Raw genomic sequence first — 21,847 nt, forward strand, 5'->3', positions numbered from 1 at the left:
TAGGTAGGTAGGTAGGTGGTGCGTATGGAGCTTCTAAATTGAGTTCTAACTTCCGGCTCGGGTTACGATCGTCGATCGTCAGCGTGAGATTACTGTGCAGTTTTGTTTTGGACAAACGTTTATGTTGATCTTTGAGGGAGAATACAGTATGGCGCTGGGTCGAACAGAGCTTTCTGCTTACAGAAGTTACTGAACGGAACGAAAGAGGGGTAGGTGTTCATTGACATGGCATGACAGGCGTCAGCACTAGAGAGGTTCGATCTGGATCTCGGCTCGGGAGGTTTGTCCGCTTGCAGGTGCGTTTGGATTGTGGCGTTGGTCCCTGGTCGTTGGATGCGTCTGGGCTGTTGCCTTGCGAACGGGGCAGCGCGGGACTGGCGACACGGGGGAGAAGAGGGGTTGGATTTGTCGATGTTTTTAGGAGGGCCGTGCATGTGAAGAGAATTCGAGGTGGTCGAGACATTTTGATGTATCCTTCGAGTGTTTTGATGGTAAGAGTCTCCTTTGATTTAGATTGGATGTGTGAACCTAGATGATGGATGCTAAACTACCTAACTGGTTGCGACAGACTACTCCGACGGCGGAAGCATCTGGGCCTGCTGCGCGTAATACGGAGACTTCTTCCGCATTTCCCTTTCGGCCATGTAATACTTCTGTCCGACCATGCGGATTTTCTTCCGGTCTGTCTTTTTCGAGGCCGTGCGCGGGAACCACGACATGAGGAGGAACACCGTTGGTACCATGTACGGGGGGAGTGTTTGCGCGATGGTATTTTGGATGGCCTCGATGGTTTGGCGCGCCAACGGATCGTCTGATGCGTCGGTGACGAGGGGTTCGCCGTGTGGGACTGGCGATGTGCTGTCGGGGTGATCGTCGAGGTATAACAGCGCTGTTAAGCGTGGGTCTTCGTGGCCGTCGATCGCACCGAGGAGGTCGATGACGATCGCGTCGCGGGAAGAGAGGCATTTGCGGGCCTGGTGTTCGACTTCCACGGCGTCGATGCGGCAGCCGTCGAGTTTCAGGACGGTGTCTTTGCGACCGATGTAGTCGATTGTTCCGTCATGGTTGAGTCGCCCGAGGTCGCCGGATCGGTACATGCGGCTGGCGGTGCGGTCGGTGTGGATCTCTGCCATCCAGCGGGGTGTTTTCTGCAGGAAGCCGGCGGCGCTGCGTGAGATGGCTGTATTGTCGAGGTAGCGGCGGGATAGATGAGGTCCTTCGATGACGAGCTCTCCAACTGCTCCAAGTGGCAGCAGCCGCTCTGTCGAAGATGGGTCGACGACCCAGATGGCTCCTGTAGCAGGGCGTCCAATGGTATTTCCCCGTTCTAGTTGGATGTTGTCGTTGTAGGCGCAGCAGATCGCAACCTCACCCATACCAAACTGATTGATCAGTCGTGTCGGACTGTGCTCCCACTTGTTGATCAGTTCCTTCGGCAGAGGCTCGCCTCCGACACAGATTGTCTTGAGATTTGGGACTGCGGCTGGGTCCAGCTTGATGGCAACGGTTGGGGTTAGGAAGGTAATGTTCGCATCTAAGGTGTTGATGGCAGCGACTAGCTCGTCTGCTGTCTTCATCGGAGGAGGAACGCAGCAGCATCCGCCGAGGATCAGTGGCACCAAAAATTCGAGGTTACTGATGTCAAAGGCGTAGTCGTCGAAATGCAGATACCGAGTCGTCGAGTCGAGCTGAAAGTTGCGAGCATAGTCTTTGATAGCAGTGGCATACGACTGGTGTACCTGAACAATGCCTTTTGGTTGACCAGTACTGCCCGATGTAAACAGAACGAGGCACGCGTTATCTGGCCTGATAGCTTCGCACGGTGTAGCCATATTCAAAGGTAGGCTCCGAAGCCAGCCCGAGGTGAAGCTAACGAAGGTTGGCACGAGATGTTGAAACTGCCCTGCGTGCTTCTCGTCGCTGATGAGAACCTGTGCCTCCGTGCGGCGAACGACGGAGTCTAAGAAGACGGGAGGATTCGTAGCATGGATGGAAATATATGCACCTCCAGCGCGTAGGACAGCTAGTCTGGCGACAATAGCCCAGGTGGACTTTTCGAAACAGCTGAGAACGAACTTTTCTGGACCAACACCGAGTCCAACTAGATGATGTGCAAGGCGTAGGGATAAGTCATCTAGCTCGCCGTATGTAAGATCACCATCGCAGGAACGAACGGCCATGCGCTCGGGGTGCGCCCTGCATTGTTCCACAATCAAGTCATGAAGACAACGATCGTGTGCGGGCGATACGGTCTGAGTCAATGCTTTGATAATATTCCGGTCGGGCGCAGAGCAGAGGTCGGCTTCACGGTTATGAGGACCACCGAGAATCTGCGACAGAACATGCTTGAACGTGTGGAGGACGCTTTGGGCAATTTCGTTCCTGATACGCTGGGGTCGAAAGCTGATATACGCAGACAATTGATGGTTATGCTTGTTGAAGACGGTGAGATGAAGGTCTGTCTGGTCGTACTGTTGTACCAAGCTGGACATATAGCGACTCAGGTCGTTGTAATAGATGCCGGTATTGCAAAGGTCTCGCGATGGATAGTCTGGAATGACTTGAATGTCATGGCCCGATGGTGGAGTCACGTCCCCAACGACGGTCTTGTCTTTGAAGCGTTGAAGGCACACCGCAATGGTTTCACTGTTATCCACCCGGCCGACTATCGTTGACCTCGTAGTTCCTTCGCGCCTGTTCTCGATTGTGTCTAGCCCGTGGTACCCGAAGCAAAGGATGTCGCAGGGTACGAAGCAGCGAAGAGTCAATGCCCATGCTGTCTGCAGCGCAGTTGACAGCTGGGTTTGACTGTCATTGAGGACGGAGAGGGCGGACTCGAGTTTGTCTTCAATGAGCACGTCGGTGGTCAGCCATTCGGGGGTTGACTCCGAGGAAGAAGAACTGGCTGTCGGAAAGAGGCATGGCGGTATGCGTTCTTCTTGATGCTGGGCGTCTAGCAACGCTGGAGACATGGCGAGGGCTAGAAATGAGCTAGAGCGATGAGATATAAATTGGACAATGCTTTTGTGAGGTATAAAGGTCCTCTACAGAATCCAGGTTGGAGTTAGAGACAGCGCAAACATCTTCAGGACGGTCAGGTACAGATAGCACAAATGAAGAGTGCTTTGCAGAGTGACGATGGCCGCTTCTCCGCATTGAGCGAGTTACACAGCAGGACGCGCACAAAAACAGGAAGAGCGTGGCTGGCTGGGTCCTTGTCAATGGGGAAGCAGCAGCTCATTGTCAGGTCGATCATGCAAAACGAGGCCACGGCTCAGCACCAATCGTTCACATGGCCGGCCAGCTCTTGGAGGATTGCAGCGAAAACTGCTAGCCTGCTTGACGGTCCATTGTCTTGCCTCGGCGCGAACCTAACAGCTAGCCACCAGCGACAGGGGTAGGATCAAACGTCCGTGGGGACCTGGAACTTGCATGGTTAGCGCCAGAGCTGGTCTCTCTCATCGAATCGGATTTGCAGGATGCATGAACTGCGCATTGTCCACATTTCTGCAGTACTAGGCGTTACACGAGGCCAGCCCAAGCCAATTCACTGGCCGTAATCAATAATGGCGAGCTGAGGGGTGAGGAGGCCTGGCCGGAGCTGATCACCGCGCAGCCGACGGATAGAGACTTGTTTCTAATGTGCCCAGATGTATTCGATCACCTCTCTTTGTTCTTGTCTGCAGTCAGGACGTCGAGGCACACCGCGGAATGAAGGCCAAAATGATCATCGATGTGGGTCATCTTTATAAACCAGGGGTCTGCTGCATCTTTCAGCTGGAACCAAAATCGAGTGGACAAGTCCTATTCTTACCACACCCCCGCCGCCGCAATGGGAGAAATGAACGGATCGAATGGAGCGAATGGCATTGGCCATGGCGCTTTGACGACGCCACTGCCGGACCACGACTTTCACAATTCGTGGGGGTGCGTCTATTCCGGCGAGAGTACTTTGAAGCACCCTCGTATCCGCGACCTGTGGCAGCAATACGGCGAGTGTCCGGTCAAGGTAGAGCGACAATACCACAGCCTGCTCTCTGAATACACCCTGCTTTTTCAAGACTTCTTCCAGGGGTATTACCCCATCTCGCTGCACGCCCATGTCAGCGACGCTCTGCAGCCGACTACTGTCGCCAGTTTGATTCTGAACACTTGTTCCAGCTGCCCCGTCGTACTGAACAATTCCGACCTTGCACCGAGCTCGTTGCCAACGGAAGATGGCAAGCAGATTCAGAACTTCGTGCTCAATTACCTAGGATGGAATGAGCTGCATGTCCACTCCCCGCGGTTTGCCACGATCCAGGGAATCTATGGTGCGGCGTTTGGGCCCTTGGTAGGCTCCACGATCGCATTTACATTCACAGCTAATCCCGGTGTAGGCCCACGAGTCGAAAGAATGGGAGATTCAGATCATCGCATCCGGGCCGAGGCCAGTCACAGTCCGTATGTCTGACTCCGCGGAGACACTCAATGAGTCCCTTGCGCAGGCAAAGAAAGCAGGCTGTGTGGCAGTCGTCGTGGACATGGTCAGCACCGAGGACGGCGCGATCATCTCGCCCGACCGATTCAAACTGCTCAAGAAATGCTGCGCAGAGCAGAAGATGTGGCTGATTGTGGACGAGGCTCTCACAGCCATTCGTTGCGGAGCGCCCTTTGCTTTTCAACGACCGGAGTATGGAGACGACAAGCCCGATCTCGTGGCATTTGGCAAGGGCTTAGGGGTGAGTGGGCTGGCGATCAATTTCGACACGCCAATAACCCGTCCCCTAGCATTCATAAAGGAGAGCGACATCCTCCAGACGATCATGTACTGGCGTGCCTTGGTGAGCCGACCGGTTGTGTTGCCGGTTCTGCTCGATGCCCTTGGGGTCTTATACACTGCGAAACTAGAGGACTGGCCTACTCGGAGCCTGGAAATCAGAGAGGCGCTGTGCCACGTTATCCACAAGTATCATCCGAGCGAGCCCGTGTATGGCCTTGGTGGGATTATGGTCATCGACAGGGAAACGTCGATGGAAATGAACGTCATGTCGGGAATCCGAAGACGCTGCCCCTTCGTCCGCTGGCTACCCAAGCTCGACGCTCCCTACGTCGATATCAAGTACCTCGAGACATACGTCTTTGGCGTTCAGAGCAAGAAACACCGTGCCCAGCTCTCCAAGGCTGCCGAGTCCCACGGATCCATGCCGGCATGGTGTTTCGTCTGTGGGATCGAATCGACCGCAGCGGACTGGTGTCGAACGTGCTTCCTTGGTCGCTGTGAGAACGAGGTTTGTGACGAAATCTTCCGGAAGCACATTTGTCTCTGAGTCGCGTCAATCGCCCCGTGAGAGGTTGAGGGCGATGTTGCATGATCGTCGGAGAATTGTCTCTCCACAGGAGATCAATCTGCAGAAACTCCGTGCGGGGTGCAGAGACAACATTCTCACTCCATCATGGCCAAGCATGATCAGCAATGCGGAGACCAATCGGTTGTTTCGTTCCTGGAGAATCCCTCATCGGTTAATATGGGGTTGCGGGGGTCCGTCTCGTCTGTCTTTAGATGGTGGTATACAAATAGACGCTAGATAACCACAGATAGACCAATTAACCAAACCCATCTTCTTCGCTCCAGAGCCTTCAGCCATGAAACCAACCCACCTCCTCCCCCTAGCAGCAACTGCAACTCTCCTCCAACCCACCACAGCCCTCAACGCCTCATCCCTCACAACCCACTACTTCTCCGCCGACGCCCCCTGGTACCTAGACCGCATCCCCCTCTTCGAAACCTCCCTCACCTCCCTCGAAGAAGTCTACTACTACCGCTGGTCCCTCTTCCGCTCGCACCAACGCGACCTCGGCAGCCTAGGCTACCTAACAACCGAATTCATCACCGACGTCGGCTGGCAAACTCACCCCTACGCAATCCTCATCAACGCAGCAAACTACCACCTCCGCGAAGCCCGCTGGTGCCGCGACCGCCGCTTCAAGGAAAACTACGCCGATATCCTGCTCGGCCCGCAGACCAACCCGACGCAGTTCTCCGAGGTTATTGCCGATGGCGTCTATCAGGGGTTTCTGGTTGATGGCGTGTTAGACGACGCGGCAGCGAGGTTGGGTGAGATGCAGAGGGTTTGGAATGTTTGGAATGATACCCTTGATATCGGTGGGTATGATGACAGTAAGGGGCTGTTTTATATTCAGCCGCTGACGGATGCGACGGAGTATACCATTGCCAGTATTGATGCAAGTGGTGGGTATGATGGGTTTTTGGGGGGGCATGCGTTCCGCCCGTCGATTAATTCTTATCAGTTTGCGAATGCACGGGCGATTGCGAGTCTTGCCGAGCTGAGTGGTGATCAGGCTCTTGCGGATGAATATACGGAGAAAACGGAAACGATCAAGGGTCTTGTGCTGGAGCATCTGTGGAATGAGACGCTGGGGCATTTTATTGATCGCTTTCAGGTCGATAATGAGAATGTCACCTATTGGGATCCGATTAGGGGAAGGGAGTTGGTCGGGTATGTCCCCTGGACGCATGATCTTGTTGATGATGAGGTGGAGTATGCTAGCGCTTGGGGGCATTTGCTTGATGGTGAGAGACTTGCGGGGGCGAAAGGGATGAGGACGAATGAGCCGAGCTATGAGTATTATATGGTGCAGTATCGGTATGAAGGGGAGAATCGGGAGTGTCAGTGGAATGGACCGGCGTGGCCGTACCAGACGACGCAGGTGTTGACGGGGCTGGCGAATTTGTTGGATCATTATCCCGTTTCTGCGGCGGAGGGGGTTGTCGGGAGGAAGGAGTATAATGCGCTGCTGACGCAGTATGCGGAGTTGCATTATAATGTGAATTATGGCGGAATCTTGAATCTGGAGGAGAACTATGATGCCGATTCCGGGGAGCCGATTGTGGGGTTGGTGAGGTCGCCGCATTATTTCCATTCCGGGTTCGTCGATCAGGTTATCTCGGGGTTTGTGGGGATTCGACCGAGGGAGGATGATGTGCTTGAGGTTAATCCGTTGGCTGATGGGGAGAGTGTGGAGTACTTCAGACTTGAAAGGGTGGTTTATCATGGAAGGGATGTGGCGGTGCAGTGGGATAAGTATGGGGAGCGGTATGGGACGAAGGGGTTGGTGGTTGAGGTTGATGGGGAGGTTGTTGCTACTGAGGAGAGTTTGACCAGAGTCACGGTTGATATCTCGCGCGCTGATCCGCCTGTGTTCGACGAGCCGATTGCGGTGTCGATTCAGCTAGGCCCGGAGGATGAGTTCCCTATCGGCAGCGTTTCGGTGGAAGGTGTTGATGCGGCGGCAATTCACAATGTTATTGATGGACGGGTGTGGTTTTATCCCGAGGTTGTGAATTGGTGGGATACGCCCGTTGGGGATGGAAATGAGATTTGGTTCGAGGTTGATCTAGGACAGACCCTGGAGGTTACAAGGGCGGAGATTGCCTTTGCGGTGCATGAGGAGAGCAATGTGGATGTTCCAGGGGAGTATAAGGTGCAGATTGAAAGTGGCGATGGATGGGTTGAGGTTGAGGTTGAGGTTGAGGGCGAGGGCGAGTATCCGGATGCCGTCGGTAATGGTATCACAGATGTCAGCTTCGATGTGGTCAGCGCACAGAGGGTGAGGTTGGTGTTTACGCCTCAGGAGGGGGTGAAGGTGAGGCTGGTGGAGTTCAAGTTGTTTTAGACTGCTTTGTAGACGGGCTAGACAAGTTGTTGTCTAGGGTTTGAGTAGATGATGGGTCTTTCAATAACTGTCATGGCAAAGCCACCTTCTCAACGAACCATCGACCTACCAATTGAGCATCCTCTTTATATTCAAAACCGCAAACCACAATGTCAACCGGCTCGTAGATATCTAGCAGCTTGGCCTTTGCTACTTCCTCTGACACGGCAGGCATGACGAATATCACCTCACTACCATCAGCCCAGTAATCTGCCAGCAGGTTGATGGTGCGCTTGGCGAGATGCGTCGGGTAATGCGAGTGCTCGTATCCCCTTGCTTTCCTCTCGAGCTCCGGCCACAGCTCGTCCATGATGTAGCTAAATGCGGCAGTAGATTTGTATATCAGGCTGAATTGGAGGAGAACCTCTGTCAAGCTGAAGGTGTAGATGTCGGCTGTTGCTGATTGGGTAAGGTCCAGGGTGTTGATGACTTTTAGGGTGGACTGGGCGAGGTCATGTAGAGTATCTGAGGGCGAGCCCGGCCCAGCGTAACATTGGCACTCTTCGAACATTAGTTCGCACAGATACGAGTAAAGAGCATTCATGGTGTCGCGGTGCGTTGGAAATGTCGCTAAGGTAGGCCATTCGTGAGTAAGTCTTGACTTCCATACCCCCAGTCTCTGTCTCTGCACATCCAGCAGGCCGAGTAGATGCCAGCCACGCACGGAAATATGCGCTGCTTCAATATCTGCCTCTACGGTCTCCTCGTTCCTAAGAAGCCTACTTAGAAGATCGTGAGCAACAGTGCTAACTCCACGGTCTGTTTCAGATATGCCGTGTTGGCCCGCCACCGCTCGGAATACAACAATCCTCGTGCGGATTTCAATGGTCTTGATAAGAATGTCGTAGATGAGATCATTGCTGCTGAGACCCATAATACATCCAAGATACACATGCTCGAAAGAATCTGGATAGCGATTCGGTCCGAAAGTGCTCTCTCCTTCGCCTTCAAGGAGCAATGCTGGGGGCTTGCCCAGACGATGGGAGACGCATAGTCGATACCACATTTGAAGAGCAGATATCCCTTCGACAGAAGAAGTTAGTGAGTCTCTGTTGCGGGCAACATAGAAGAGAGTAGCCCAAACTGCGTGCCGGAAGTGGAGGTGCGATGTCGACGCATGGTGATAGTATGCAAGGAGGACAAGTGTGGTCAGAACACCGGGTGGGTCGTAAACAGCGTTGCAGAAGTCGCCATTGTAGCAGTATCGCAGCGCTTGGGAGTGATATTTCCGCGCTTGCATGTGATGCATATTGCTGACGATGGGACTGGATACCAGTCTTCTTGAGTCAGAAGACGGCTTGCGTATTTGCACCTGGGCGTTGAGCATTGAGATATTAGACGCCGAGATACAAAGAGCTGCAGCGCGGACATGGTGCGATTGCAAGGCCTGTTCGGTAAAACAGAGCGAGGAAGCGGGTATGAGATGGAGCACGTGGCGCTGGAAGTGATCCATATAGTGCACCTCCAGGTTGGAGTCGGCGTTCAGCTGCGACACAGTCTGCAAATGTAGGTCAGGAGAACTCCGCATGATAGCATCCGGCTGAGTTTTGAATTGCGGAGGCGGGATCTTGATGTCCGAGCATCGCTGATACGACTTGCTGTCCACATTCCGAAATGAAAAGTCAACCCCATAGCTGCATGCGTATTCCAATCTCACGCAGGCACCGCAAGAAGGTTTCGCCTCATCACACTAAATAACCAATTAGATACTGAGTAGTTACGAAGGACTCGGCCACTTACCTTCTTGCCTCTTCGGCGACATGGTCGGCAGCCTGTGTGAGCTCGTCGGATCTTTCGCGTCTTTTCCGACTTCTTGCGGGATTTCTCATCGTTCATTTTGAGTCCCTATTGAGCGTATACCTCGCGCCCAAGCAGAGGCTGCGGCATGATATCCTATCCCTTTGAGGGGTTCGTCTTGGGATCAACCCCGCTGGAGCTCCCTCATGGCGTGATGTCAATGTGGAATTAACTGGAACAGCGTCAAATTAAGGCCTTGACTATGCTCGAAAGCGTCAATCACGAGGAGTGGCCTGATCTCAGCAGCTCTGGAGTTGGTGAAAGTGAAGAGAATGAAGCACTCACTCTGCCCCCACTTTCGAGGACCTTGCGCGACTCGTCTAACCCGATTTGGTCAAATTATACGCCGTCCACGGGTCTGATCAACGACGAAGTGTGATCGTTATTGTCATCATACAACGCTTTCTATGCGACTTACTGCTCGCTGGGACTCCTTTCTGCTTCTATTTCCCTTGCTGACCGTGAAGAATACCGGATGCACTGGACCCACTATGATATGATATATATATGTGGTTCCCGACGTCGACAAGAACACACGACAACATCATCTCCTTCTCACAATCACTAACTTATACTTTGCATCATGGTACACGCCAAGTGGACTGAAGTAGCCGAAGACGCCTCAATCAAGAGGTCCTCACAGACCCTCGCAGTCCTCGACCAAGATGCCTTCATCTACGGCGGAGAGCTTCGTCCTCGCGAGCCCGTTGATTCGGCGGTGCACCGTTTGTCGCTTAAGCTTGGTAAGCACAGCACAGCATCCTCATGAGCACAAGACAAAGCACTAACCAGACGACTCATAGGCGACGAGCCGCATAACAACTTCTCCTCTTTCACAAATCTCCCAAACACCCCGCAGCCCAGAGTAGGCGCCGCCTCGACCGCACTAGATGGCAAGATCTACATCTTCTCTGGCCGTGGCGGAGTCGCTATGGCCCCGATTGAAGAACACGGGTCCCTCTGGGTCTTTGATGCAAAGGGCGAGTGGGCCGACCTCAAGCTAGCCGACAGTCAGGCACCTTACCCCGCCGGGCGCAGCTACCACGCTCTCACGAACGACGGGAAGAACACTATCTTCCTGCACGCTGGCTGTCCCGAGAACGGTCGGCTGCGTGATCTCTGGTCTTTTGATATCAACACCCAGACATGGACTGAGCTACCCCCCGCTCCCGGGTCTGAAAGAGGTGGGACATCGATCGCGTATTCCGCTGGGAAGATCTATCGCATGAATGGCTTCGACGGGAAGACCGAGCAAGGCGGGGCATTGGATGTGTTTGATATTTCGGGAAATGAATGGAGTACTATCACGTACTCTGCAGACGGAATTCAGGGTCCGACTCCGAGGAGTGTGAGCTGTCTCCTAGCTCTGGAGATTGTCGGAAAGCCTTACCTGGTGACCATGTTCGGCGAGCATGACCCTAGTAGTCTGGGACATCAGGGCGCTGGAAAGATGCTCTCGGATGTTTGGGCTTTTGATATTCAGTCTAGTGTGTGGACGAAGGTGGTTATTGACGGGGAAGATGGGAATACGCCGCCTGCGCGGGGATGGTTCGATGCGGATGTGCTCGGCACTGCAGAGTCTTCCAGCATTGTTGTCCATGGGGGTCTTGCTGAGTCGAATGATAGGCTGGGTGATGTGTGGTTGCTGAAGTTTTAGAGATAGCAATCATCAATCGCAACAGTCGTTTGCCGTACGTGATAGCAGAGGGGACGGGAGCTTTGCACTACTTTTTACAGCAATCGGCAATTATGTATAGGACTTTCGCGTATACTAGCCAAATATGAACCCTCGTGCCCAGCAGCAGATAGATTTACAGAGACCTGTTATTGCTCAACTTACCGTACAAGTTCTAATAGTGGGCGTCCATTGGCTAACTATCCGGATCCGATCGCTGAACAACTCCACGGAGTCACCCCGATCTTATCATCGGACCTCCGATCTGTCTCCAAATCTACCACCCCAACTCAGTCTCCAACTATTTAAGTCAATGCTGTTGGAGTAGGGTAGTCGATCAAGATAAGGATAGGGTTCAAACATCGCGTTATCTCGTACGATATCGGCCGCCGTGCAACCCTCCATGTAGTTAATGCCCCCTAAGCCCCAACCCACGCTGAACAACAATTACTCCCCTTTCCAAGCTAGAATCACACCAAGCACAATCGAAATCGCTCGAAATTCACATCACAATGGGTTCCCTGGAAGCTGAACCTCCTACAACCTCAACGGAATCCCGCCTCTTCACCCCCCTCCCCCTCGGCCCCCTAACCCTCTCGCACCGCATAATCCTCGCCCCGCTAACCCGCTACCGCTGCTCACCATCCCACGTGCCTCTCCCTATGATGGCCGAGTACTACGCCCAGCGCGCATCCACACCCGGAACGCTGCTCATCGCCGAGGCAACGCAGATCTCGCCGCGGGCAGGAGCCGGCGGGATGCCGAATGCGCCGGCGCTGTGGGATGAGGAGCATATCGAGGGGTGGAAGGTGGTTACGGATAAAGTGCATGCGAGGGGGTGTTTTGTTTTCTGTCAGTTGATTGCGCTCGGGCGGGCGGCGAGGGTTGAAGGTTTGGATGGGGGGGAGGTGTGCGCGCCAAGTGCGATTCCGATGCCGAGGGATGGAACTGGAGCAGAAGCGAAGCGGGTGGTTCCTAGAGAGTTGACTGACGAGGAGATTTGGGGGATTATAGAGGATTATGGGATTGCGGCGGGGAATGCGATTAAGGCGGGGTTTGATGGGGTGGAGGTTCATGGGGCGAATGGGTATCTTGTTGATCAGTTTTTGCAGGATGTTACGAATCAGCGGAGTGATGGGTGGGGAGGGAGTGTGGCAGCGAGGTCCAGGTTTGCTGTTGAGGTTGCGAAGAGGATTGTTAGTGTTGTTGGGGCGGAGAGGGTTGGGTTTCGGCTGAGTCCGTGGAATACATGGCAGGGGATGAAGATGACAGACCCGGTGCCGCAGTTTGTGGAGATGGTGAGAAAACTCAGGGACTTGGGGCTGGCGTATCTGCATCTTGTGGAATCGAGGGTGATTAACAATGTGGATACAGTTAAGGTGGAAGGCTTGGAGCCGTTTTTGGAGGCTTGGGGGACGGAGGCGCCTGTTATTGTTGCCGGGGGGTATAATGCTCACAATACTCGTGAGGCTGTGGATGGGGGGTATGCGAAGTACAATGTTGCTGTTGCTTTTGGGCGGCATTTCCTGGCGAATCCGGACTTGCCTCTGCGTCTGCAGCAGGGGTTAGAGCTCAACAAGTACGATCGGGCGTCATTTTACACTCCTCGGCAGGAGGCTGGATATACAGACTACCCGTTTAGCAACAAGCTCACCGCACACGTGGATGGTCATTGAGTGGACAGAAACGAATTATGAAAATTGCTGTATACTGAACGCATGTGTGGGACTTTAGGTCAAGTAATTTTGCATAGCTTCGCTACTACAAATAGAGCGCTGTCCTACAAGAGGGCCATGCGTTAGAAGCACGCCGATGATCAAATAGAGGATGGTTCCCTCACACTGTCAACAGTCTGTTAGTACGCATGGAAACGCAGTACTCAATTTACGTGTCATAATGTCCGACGCACATGACCTATCGAGATTCAGATGTTACAGATGTCGCTTTACCAAAAATATCTATAGTTAGCTCCAACTGTGCTGTGTGAGATCTGAGTGTTGCCGCAGCGGGCCTTGGTGGGTGGCTCCATACATAGCATCACTGGGCCAAGCGCATTAGACTACAGAACGCCAGCACAAGATCTTACAACGCCAAGCTCTTGTGATAGTACATTCTACTGGTTGGATGTCCACGAGCCTCGCACAGCCGCATCCTGTATGGGGCGGGACCGCCAAGCTAGGGCCAACCTCGTCCCGCCGGGCCTGGGGCTGAGTCTTCACCGCAGCACCACGGGCACAAGAATAGCAATCAGGCCTCCTATTGGGTCCACTCAACGGAACCGCATGTCCTTTTGCATGCTATAAAGCAAGCTGGTATCCAGGAACAAGTAACGATCATCAGAAACAGCATCACTCTTCTAAACAAGTCAACAATCACGAATCTCCCTCACATATTTCACGATCTACTGCACAATGAAGTCCATCCTCAAATTCGCCTCTGTCTTGACGCTGGTGGCTGCCGCCAGCGCCGCGGACAAATTAACCAAGCCTGCCCTCTCCGACGACCTCGACTACCTGCTAGCCGGCAACCAAGCCAATCTCCCGGGAAAGAGCTACTCCATCTTTCCATGGACGCCGGGTAAAATCCCCCACGATTGCAGGACCCACGCCCAGAGCTATGACCATCCACTGTCAGAGATTGAAGTTTACGACGTGCTATACGAAGACGTACGTTCCACACCCACACCCACCTGCACCACCCCTCTTTACCTGAGAACTGACAATTCGATCCTCAACAGTGCAACACAAAATGGGTCTTCTGCCGGCACAAAGATGCAGAGAGCAGCATCCAGACAGCAGCCAGCACATTCGGCAAAGTCCCCGCTGGAATCCGTGACTGGGTATGCTTACCCCTATCCCATTATCTCCGATCTGAAATAGAGCTGCTAGCTAACGTACTATAGACCCGCCACGTCATGCTCCTCCCCTCATCGGACGGCAACGGCGCCTTCAACGACCGCAACGGCAACGTCGTCTTCTTCGGCGAGAAGAACGTAAACGTCTACCTGCATGAAACAGGCCACAGCCTGGACGTCTTGAAGGGCTTTGATGGCGTTGAGACAAACAGTATGTCTCCCCACTTTCTTCTGTTATTCCTATCATCCTATCCCATCCCATCTCAGGCAGACTTTAGAACTAACAGACACTAGAAAACCCAACCTACCTAAACGCCTACGCCTTCGACTCGCACGTGCCAGACAACTACGCGCAGACAAACCACATCGAGAACGTCGCGCAGAACACCGTTATCGCAGTCTACGACATTAATGTCCCCGGTGGATTCCCCGGTGCGAACAAGGACTTTGATAAGATTATGCACCAGAATACCGCGGTTAAGGCTATCTATGGTGATGTGTTGAAGACCGGTGGGAAGTGCGGGAAGAGGCTGGAGCCTTCCGAGACGATTGTCTTTGCGAGGAACCGCAAGAGGGATGGTGCGGGTGCTTTTGGACGGGTGAGGGGGTTGAAGAGGGCGGGGGATGTTGATCGGTTTTAAATGCCTGTGGTCATGGTGAGATGAGAGTATGATGTTTGGTTTCATGCATAGATGGCATAGGTTTCTAGGTGGGGTTTCTGGTTTTCTTGTTGCTGTCTGACTGTTCTTCCTGGGTTGCATTTGCATTGCATAGGGTAGCCATGGCATAGCCGGTTTTTACGCTCGTTACCACGTTTGATGTTATATAGAATGATAGATTGGCGTGTGACTTACTCTTCATAATATAGACAAAGATACTACGAGGTCCGATCTCGAAAGCATTTGCATACGCCTTGCTGGTTAGCGATAGAGACTATACTCCATCACATCTCGTGCTACTATTAGGAGACCGAAGCGTAGTTGTTAAGATCGCCGGGTTCAGCTGGGTTTCATTTCTCTCCGTCAAAGTAAGTTAGAGAAAGGGAATAATGGTAATCGCTGAAGCTCGACTCCTGAGATATCCTTCCCAAATCTCGACAACGCGCATTGGGCGGAGCACTCTTTGTCCTTCAGTGTCACTTTATCATATAATACTTTCGTGTTTTGTTTTGCCTGCGACCGTCTACGCCAGACCGAATCAAATAATGGAAAACCAAATGAAGAGGAAACATCTGAGTTCACTTCAGTTCAATTCGTCTCGTAACTAATTCATCTTGTAAAAACGCTAAACCACCCATGCCATGCCATGCCATGCCATGCCATTCCAGCTGACTGCAAATTCCCTAACTCCAGTTTGCTCCATCGCCATTCACATTCCCATAACCATTCCCTGTGTGATTGTGGTCGTCAAGAAGAGAGAAGCGCACTTAGTGCTTAGCGGCCTCTACACCACATGAAACGTTAGCAACCGTCCACAGCATCCATCAACTCAACAGAGAAACCAAAGATCACGACATACCCTTGTGGACATCCGCCTGGGCGTTATGGACCTGCTCGTCCTTCTTGTCGAAGAGGGCGTCCTTGGCGGCGGTGGCGCGGGTGGTCAGGTCGGCGTTGTTGTCCTTGGCGACCTCCTTGTTGACTTCCTTGGAGGCGGTGGCGCCGGCGCCCTGGACAGTCTCGGAGACGTAGTTGACGGTGTTCTAGAGGTGGGAGGTTATGTTAGTATGAAGTTCAGTTAAGATGAGAGGGGTACTGTTGATGTGCGGAGGGGAAAGATGGTACGCACCTTGATGGTCTCCATTGCGGTGGTTGAGTGTGGTTGATTAAAGGATTTGTTGTTGAGAGGGTAGAATGTGTGAGGAAGCTTGTTTGGTTGATTGCTGTTGTGTGTTGGTGTTGAAGATAGAAGAGAGAGGGTGAAGAGGGTGAAGGTGGTGTTTTAAATATTGTGTTTGTTGCAGAAGGTATGACGCATGACGTCATCCCAGGAGTACCCCGGAATCAGGTCCCGAATGGAGCCGCTGACGCAACCCTACGTCATCCCGTCCTACCCCTGGTTCTTGTTGGGGAGAATAACCAACCAGCGTGTGTGAATCGATGGCATGGAACTGTATGGATCATTGAATATAGACCCTGGAGTTCTTGTTTCTGCTGTGCCGCGGCTCAGCCCCATCACTCGGTCACTCCCCCACCGATCCGATCCGATCTCCATCTACGTCTATGGCTTACATGCGTTCTTCACGACCACTCGCCTTTTGTAGCCCTATTGGATTTTCGTACAGTATAGCTACTGCAGAAATCCATGTGCAACCAGCCGACTCCGAAGACCGAAGAGGCAGTGCAGTTGCTCCAACAGCTCTGGGATCGAGGTTCAGCCAACTACCCGGTATTCTTTTACAGAGTATGGATGAGCATGTTCTGCTCACTTGATTACGACAGGCTCGACGTTAAGCTTGCGAAATTAGTGAGTCCCCGGCCCTCGGAGCTATTCAGCGGGCTTCTATTACGAACTCCTGTGCAGGTGGAGCAGGGGGGGGTCCCTATCCATCGATAGACTAAAGGCTACGAATCCCCTACGAAAAGTGGTCCCTTGGGCTACTGGGTAAGGCGATCGAGAACTTTACCATTATGATTCAAACTGTAATAGCTCGTTATCTGTACGTGAGATAAGGTTGCGACACGAAAGTGAGAGAGACATATATAATTTCCTGGCTCCTTTACTAATTACTGACTTCATGGCACCAATAAAGCACATGTTAGTTAGTGAGCGCAATGCGTTAGTAAAAACTTGTCAATCTACGACTATGGTAGCCTGAGATCTCCTCTAGCTTATTCTACATTTTTCGGACCGTTGGATGCGATGACTATCTCAATGCTGAGCTAAGACAATACGGAACAACTAGCCATCACCATTATTATACTATAACGCATACAGATGCCACCATACTACAGGGAGCTTAAGATCGGTTCTAGGCGTCGACTCCCTTCGAGCTATTCGACGCTCGGTCATTATCCCGATAGTACACCTCCGCCTGTCGGAAGGGGTTAAACGGGACAGCAAATATCGCATCAACCTCCTCCAATGTTCGACCCTTGAGTAGGAAAGCCAAGATCAGTATTCATGCCAGTAAGCCGCCTCAAGTGGAACCATACCTTCGTCTCCGGTAGGAAAAAGAACGTATACACGAGCGCCACGACAGCAACACTCCCAAACACCCACCCAACACGGAAAGCGTCCATATCGGCCATCATATAAGGAATCACAAAGTTCGTTACGAATGCCCAGATGACGTTCCATGCGGCGCCGAGGGACTGCGTCTTTTCGCGGAGTGTGGCGTTGGGGATTTCGGCGCCAAGGAGGTAGGGGATTGCAGCACCTCCGATCTGCGGTCCGTGTTGGTTAGTCGATGCAGTTTGAGACAACACGGAATAGGGAGATTGGGGATACAAACGTTGTAAGAAACCATATACAACATGAAGGAAGCAACAATGGTGTTTTTCAATGCGCCGCCCACGACAACATGTTCTCCGAGTCCTGCAAGGAGGTACAGCCAGAGAGCTTGCAGGACATAACTCAGGATGAGAGTGTACCGGCGTCTAGGGAGTAATGTGAGCAAAACTACTGCGGCTATTGGGATGTTGTCTTACCCAAGGTTGTCGACAAGGTACATGGCGGGAAACATCGCAACCATGCCGAGCACCGAGCCGATGATAGGGTAGGTATACGCGTGTTCGGCGAAGCCATTCTGCTGATAGAACCTTGTTGAGTAAGTAGAAACAAACGCTTGACCAGTAGCCTGCAATCTGTTAATAGAGATCTTCTTGGGGGAGGGGTATGGCTTACCTGCTGAAAGAAGTAAAACACGATGACGATGAGGGTTCGCCGGAAGTTAGTACCGCGGACGAGATCACCCCAGGAGGCTTTATGGACCTCGTTATGAAGACCTTCCCGGATTTCATGGAGCTCAACTTCGCATTGGCCATTTTCAGTATGCTCCTTTGGCCGTAGGCGGCGCAGTGAATTGATGGCGTCCTGATCCCTGTCCTTTGATAGCAGCCAACGAGGCGAGTTTGGAATAAAGGGTATGAAAGATATGATCACTGAACAAGAGAAGATGGTGTCAGCAATCTAAATCTTGCACGCTGTCTCAGGGGAAGACCGCATACAAGCAGGGAACACGAGCTGAACTCCGGTGACTGTCTTCCACCCCACACCGCTTGTCGTCGTCTCGAAGGCTTTGTTGACACCGCTTGCTAACAGGCTCCCGGCTGCGAGAAAGAGCTGCAGAGACACCACGACAAGACCGCGAAACGAGGCTGGGACAATTTCTGACTGGTATGTTCTGTCAAAACCGTTAGCCGTATTCGAGATAGAGCGTGGCATAGTATACTCACGTTACATCGACCTCAACAAGACCAACAGAGACGTAGACGATGATGCGGCCAACAACGAACTGGGCAAAGCGGCCGCTACCAGGGGCCTTATCGGCAGCAGTGATCTCAACTAAGAGAGGTGTGAGTGATACCCTACCACCGAACCTGAAAACGGGGCACTCACTGATAACACCAATGATTGAAATGACCGACAGAGCGTAGAACACTACACGATGGCCATATCTCTCGATGGCCGGACCAGCAGCGAAGCAGCCAATGAACTTGCCAATAAAGGCCAGGGAAGATAGTAGCGAGGTGTGTAGCGAGTCGATTGCGTAGCTGTCTGTGTCGGAATTGTAGCTGCCAAAATGCCTGATGAAGCCCTAGAAAGAATCCCCTGTATCAGCAAGTGCTAGAATCAAGAGTAAGAGGTTCGTCTTACGGGGTTTCCGAGGATACCACCAAAACTCCCAGTATCGTATCCAAACAGCATATCACCGGTGAGCAGACAGAAGCAGGAGAAAAGCAGCATCGGGGTCACCAAGGACCACGCAGACTGTGGACTAGCCATGGTGAAGATGGTAGTACCGTTCTCCTCAAACAATGAAATGTGATGTCTCAACAAGGATGAGAGATGTTCGATGTCACAACAGGTCTCGTACCATAATCTCTCTCATCATGGCAGCGAAGATGGCTCATTTGTACTCTCCCCTGGGTTGAGCATTTGGAGAATCCCATACAGCCAAGCAGGGATCCACAGTAAGGGCTATTTTCTGTTAGCGCCGATGGCACAATAAGTCCACAACCTGGGGTAATCTCGACCCAACCAGTGGCAGGGAATTGATTGTTTCTCGCTTGGAGCGCGCACGATATCTCCGAGCGAGCCTCTGCCGTTCCGAGCGAGCTTCTGCGCTCCGAGCGAGGCTATGCGTCTGCAGCTGCACCCCCCTCTTAATTGAAATGAGTTTCCTGGCGTGTCATGGGCTTCTCACAAATCACTGCTTTTTTCTTGGTGATATTTCTACCTCAGCTCATCCTGTGTGGGATTTCACAACTTGTATAGGGTATAACGGCCATGGGCAGCACCCAGAACTCGGCGCCGAAGCGGCCAAACTTTCTCTTCATTCTAGCCGATGACCTGGTAAGTTGCTCCCGCAGTGAGGATAAACGCATATTTACTGACCGGTCAAGGGTTTCTCCGATATAGGGTGCTATGGCTCCGAGATCCAGACTCCGAACATCGACCGGTTAGCCAGCGAGGGAGTCCGTATGCTGAACCATCATGCCGCAGCAGCGTGTTCTCCCACTCGAGCAATGTTGCTTAGCGGGACAGATGCCCACCTCGGTGGACTGGGTGTGCTGATTGAATATAAGCACTCCGAACAGGGCGCCAAGCGGTTCTCGGGGAAAGCAGGGTATGAAGGGTTTTTGAACCAAGACGTCGCTACGTTGCCGGAGATATTGGAGGGCCATGGGTATTTCACCGTTATGTCGGGGAAGGTAGGAACATTGAACCTGGAGGTCTTCGCAGGATACTGGAGCTGAGTATACGTGCAGTGGCATTTAGGCATGCGCACAACCCAGGGGCCCTGGGAGAGAGGGTTTCAAAAGGCCTTCGCCATGTTGCCCGGGTGCTGTAACCACTACGCGTGGGAGCCAGTCCAGGAACGATTTCCTGTTGGTGGCCGACCGGTACATGCGGAGGAGGGAAAGAAGGTTGATATGTTAGTCCCACGCCAATAACTATGCCGCTGTAGTGGTCCTGACGAAGTATCGCATAGACCCCCTAATACGACTGAGGACCCGGAGGGTTTCTACTCGACGGACTACTACACCGACCGACTGATCAAGTTTCTCGATGAGAGAACGGAGGGCGAGCGATCAAAACCATTCTTTTCATTCTTGCCGTATACCGCACCGCATTGGCCACTGCAGTGCTCGAAAGCCCAGCGTGATAAGTCCGTTTCTCTTATTCCGTGAGTGGGTTCACTCTGACATGCGACCGTAGATATCGGGGAGTGTACGACGATGGGCCATACGCTCTACGAGAGCGTCGCCTGCGGAGACTGGTCGAGCTGGGAATAATTGACGAAGCAGTCGTGCCACACAAAGTTGAAACAACTCGAGTTGGTTCGGAAGAATGGGATGACCTCACCCCGGAGCAGAGAAGACTTTCTAGTCGGGCGATGGAAACATACGCCGGTATGGTTGACTCAATCGACATCAATGTCGGGAAGGTGGTAGAGTATTTGAAGCGAACAGGAGAGTATGACAACACATTCATCGTTTTCATGAGCGACAATGGGGCCGAAGGGGCTGCGTAGGTGTCTCCACATACCCCAATGGACAGTCCATTGCTGATATCGATACTTTCAACAGACTTGAAGCCATCCGTGAGTCAGCCACTCGTCAACTGGTGTGAAATCGCTAATCGTCGGTAGCGGTGATGGGACAGAATATTGACGCCGCGATAAAGAAGTACTATGACAACTCTTATGAGAATATCGGAGCGTGGAACTCGTACACCTGGTAGGTGCTGTCATCCCTGAACGGTACATCGACTGACGTGCAATAGGCTTGGTCCGTTATGGGCACAGGCATCAACTGCCCCATCTAGGCTGTTCAAATGCTATCCATCTCAAGGGGGCATCCTGGTACCCTGCGTTGTGAAGCCCCCTCTACATTCAATGCCCTCGGCATCTCCTGGATCATTCCAACAGTCGTTTTCCACGGTGATGGACTTTGTGCCAACGTTCCTTGAGCTGGCAGGAGTTTCACTTCCACCAGCGGTACGTCAAGGCAACCGTACAGTAACCACCTTTCGCGGGCGACAAGTCCACGCGGTCCGTGGTAGATCTTGGGTTCCGTACTTCGCTCGTGGAGAGCGCGTGGAAAATAATGCAACGTGGGCAATCCACTCATCCACAGAACCGATTGGTTGGGAGCTCTTTGCACGAGGCGCTCTGCGGAAGGGAGACTGGAAGATTGTGCATTTTGCCAAGGCTCAAGGAGGCGCCGGTGATGGCGATGAGGGATGGGAGCTGTTCAATATTGCAGATGACCCGGGAGAGACAAGGAATCTGGCAGAAGCCGAGCCGGGCAAGCTCAAAGAGCTTCTTCAATGCTGGGACGAGTATGTAGTGGAGTGTGGAATTGTCTGGGGCGAGAGCGCGGTGGCTCCCGGGTTAGGGCGTGATGAAGCCCCGGAGTTGTGGGAGGATGAGATGGGGTTGCAGACAGCGTGGATGGAGGCCAAAGGGGGTGAACAGCCTGTTCGCTGTCAGGGCATATAGTTTAAGTTCCCTAGAATTTTAGTACGCACACAATATGAACAAGGACAGAACCATCCAAGTCCTCCACATACCGTCCTGAGTACCTGGGTAGGGATATGACCACAGGTTGGAGACGAAATGACACCATCCATTCAAA

At 52.7% G+C, this 21,847-nt stretch overlaps 11 protein-coding genes across 11 annotated transcripts; 7 read left to right on the forward strand and 4 right to left on the reverse strand.

The window, feature by feature from the left end:
* Positions 1–552: 552 nt before the first annotated feature.
* Positions 553–2,308, reverse strand: BJY04DRAFT_154096 (non-ribosomal peptide synthetase). The gene has a single exon (XM_073708922.1). The coding sequence runs from the start codon at positions 2,178–2,180 to the stop codon at positions 570–572; it is 1,611 nt and encodes a 536-aa protein (XP_073565480.1). The 5' UTR covers positions 2,181–2,308; the 3' UTR covers positions 553–569.
* Positions 2,309–3,653: 1,345 nt separating this feature from the next.
* BJY04DRAFT_201359 (uncharacterized protein) lies at positions 3,654–6,024 on the forward strand. The gene is made up of 2 exons (XM_073713056.1): positions 3,654–4,333; positions 4,380–6,024. The coding sequence occupies exons 1-2, from the start codon at positions 3,734–3,736 to the stop codon at positions 5,307–5,309; spliced, it is 1,530 nt and encodes a 509-aa protein (XP_073565481.1). The 5' UTR covers positions 3,654–3,733; the 3' UTR covers positions 5,310–6,024.
* On the forward strand, positions 5,468–7,828 carry BJY04DRAFT_232276 (Six-hairpin glycosidase-like protein). Its single transcript, XM_073719717.1, has one exon. It carries the CDS (start codon positions 5,626–5,628, stop codon positions 7,675–7,677), a length of 2,052 nt encoding a protein of 683 aa, XP_073565482.1. The 5' UTR covers positions 5,468–5,625; the 3' UTR covers positions 7,678–7,828.
* On the reverse strand, positions 7,168–9,603 carry BJY04DRAFT_232278 (Zn(II)2Cys6 transcription factor domain-containing protein; the record flags this gene model as incomplete). The annotated part of the gene is made up of 4 exons (XM_073719718.1): positions 7,168–8,090; positions 8,226–9,406; positions 9,457–9,525; positions 9,577–9,603. 4 exons carry the CDS (start codon positions 9,601–9,603, stop codon positions 7,748–7,750), a joined length of 1,620 nt encoding a protein of 539 aa, XP_073565483.1. The 3' UTR covers positions 7,168–7,747.
* A 243-nt stretch (positions 9,604–9,846) lies between these two features.
* Positions 9,847–11,310, forward strand: BJY04DRAFT_154121 (Kelch repeat protein). Its single transcript, XM_073708923.1, has 2 exons — positions 9,847–10,256; positions 10,317–11,310. The coding sequence occupies exons 1-2, from the start codon at positions 10,097–10,099 to the stop codon at positions 11,168–11,170; spliced, it is 1,014 nt and encodes a 337-aa protein (XP_073565484.1). The 5' UTR covers positions 9,847–10,096; the 3' UTR covers positions 11,171–11,310.
* A 390-nt stretch (positions 11,311–11,700) lies between these two features.
* Positions 11,701–12,864, forward strand: BJY04DRAFT_232280 (alkene reductase; the record flags this gene model as incomplete). The annotated part of the gene is made up of 1 exon (XM_073719719.1): positions 11,701–12,864. The coding sequence occupies one exon, from the start codon at positions 11,701–11,703 to the stop codon at positions 12,862–12,864; it is 1,164 nt and encodes a 387-aa protein (XP_073565485.1).
* Positions 12,865–13,532: 668 nt separating this feature from the next.
* On the forward strand, positions 13,533–14,998 carry BJY04DRAFT_201363 (uncharacterized protein). The gene is made up of 4 exons (XM_073713057.1): positions 13,533–13,854; positions 13,926–14,027; positions 14,091–14,253; positions 14,337–14,998. The coding sequence occupies exons 1-4, from the start codon at positions 13,600–13,602 to the stop codon at positions 14,681–14,683; spliced, it is 867 nt and encodes a 288-aa protein (XP_073565486.1). The 5' UTR covers positions 13,533–13,599; the 3' UTR covers positions 14,684–14,998.
* A 39-nt stretch (positions 14,999–15,037) lies between these two features.
* On the forward strand, positions 15,038–15,342 carry BJY04DRAFT_201365 (uncharacterized protein). Its single transcript, XM_073713058.1, has one exon. The coding sequence runs from the start codon at positions 15,091–15,093 to the stop codon at positions 15,307–15,309; it is 219 nt and encodes a 72-aa protein (XP_073565487.1). The 5' UTR covers positions 15,038–15,090; the 3' UTR covers positions 15,310–15,342.
* Positions 15,273–16,118, reverse strand: BJY04DRAFT_201367 (glucose-repressible protein Grg1). Its single transcript, XM_073713059.1, has 3 exons — positions 15,831–16,118; positions 15,561–15,744; positions 15,273–15,485 (listed from the first exon to the last, which is right to left on the reverse strand). Exons 1-3 carry the CDS (start codon positions 15,843–15,845, stop codon positions 15,469–15,471), a joined length of 216 nt encoding a protein of 71 aa, XP_073565488.1. The 5' UTR covers positions 15,846–16,118; the 3' UTR covers positions 15,273–15,468.
* An 895-nt stretch (positions 16,119–17,013) lies between these two features.
* On the reverse strand, positions 17,014–18,989 carry BJY04DRAFT_232281 (general substrate transporter; the record flags this gene model as incomplete). Its single annotated transcript, XM_073719720.1, has 9 exons — positions 17,014–17,136; positions 17,198–17,428; positions 17,497–17,641; positions 17,693–17,841; positions 17,889–18,145; positions 18,212–18,387; positions 18,440–18,548; positions 18,603–18,801; positions 18,861–18,989. 9 exons carry the CDS (start codon positions 18,987–18,989, stop codon positions 17,014–17,016), a joined length of 1,518 nt encoding a protein of 505 aa, XP_073565489.1.
* A 504-nt stretch (positions 18,990–19,493) lies between these two features.
* On the forward strand, positions 19,494–21,711 carry BJY04DRAFT_223790 (arylsulfatase; the record flags this gene model as incomplete). The annotated part of the gene is made up of 8 exons (XM_073717788.1): positions 19,494–19,559; positions 19,610–19,918; positions 19,976–20,142; positions 20,200–20,376; positions 20,427–20,738; positions 20,798–20,811; positions 20,860–20,947; positions 20,994–21,711. 8 exons carry the CDS (start codon positions 19,494–19,496, stop codon positions 21,709–21,711), a joined length of 1,851 nt encoding a protein of 616 aa, XP_073565490.1.
* Between the last annotated feature and the right edge of the window lie 136 nt (positions 21,712–21,847).

Source organism: Aspergillus karnatakaensis (genome assembly GCF_047715665.1).
Source record: "Aspergillus karnatakaensis strain CBS 102800 unplaced genomic scaffold BJY04scaffold_78, whole genome shotgun sequence".
In the NCBI taxonomy this organism is placed as follows: Eukaryota; Fungi; Ascomycota; class Eurotiomycetes; order Eurotiales; family Aspergillaceae; genus Aspergillus; species Aspergillus karnatakaensis.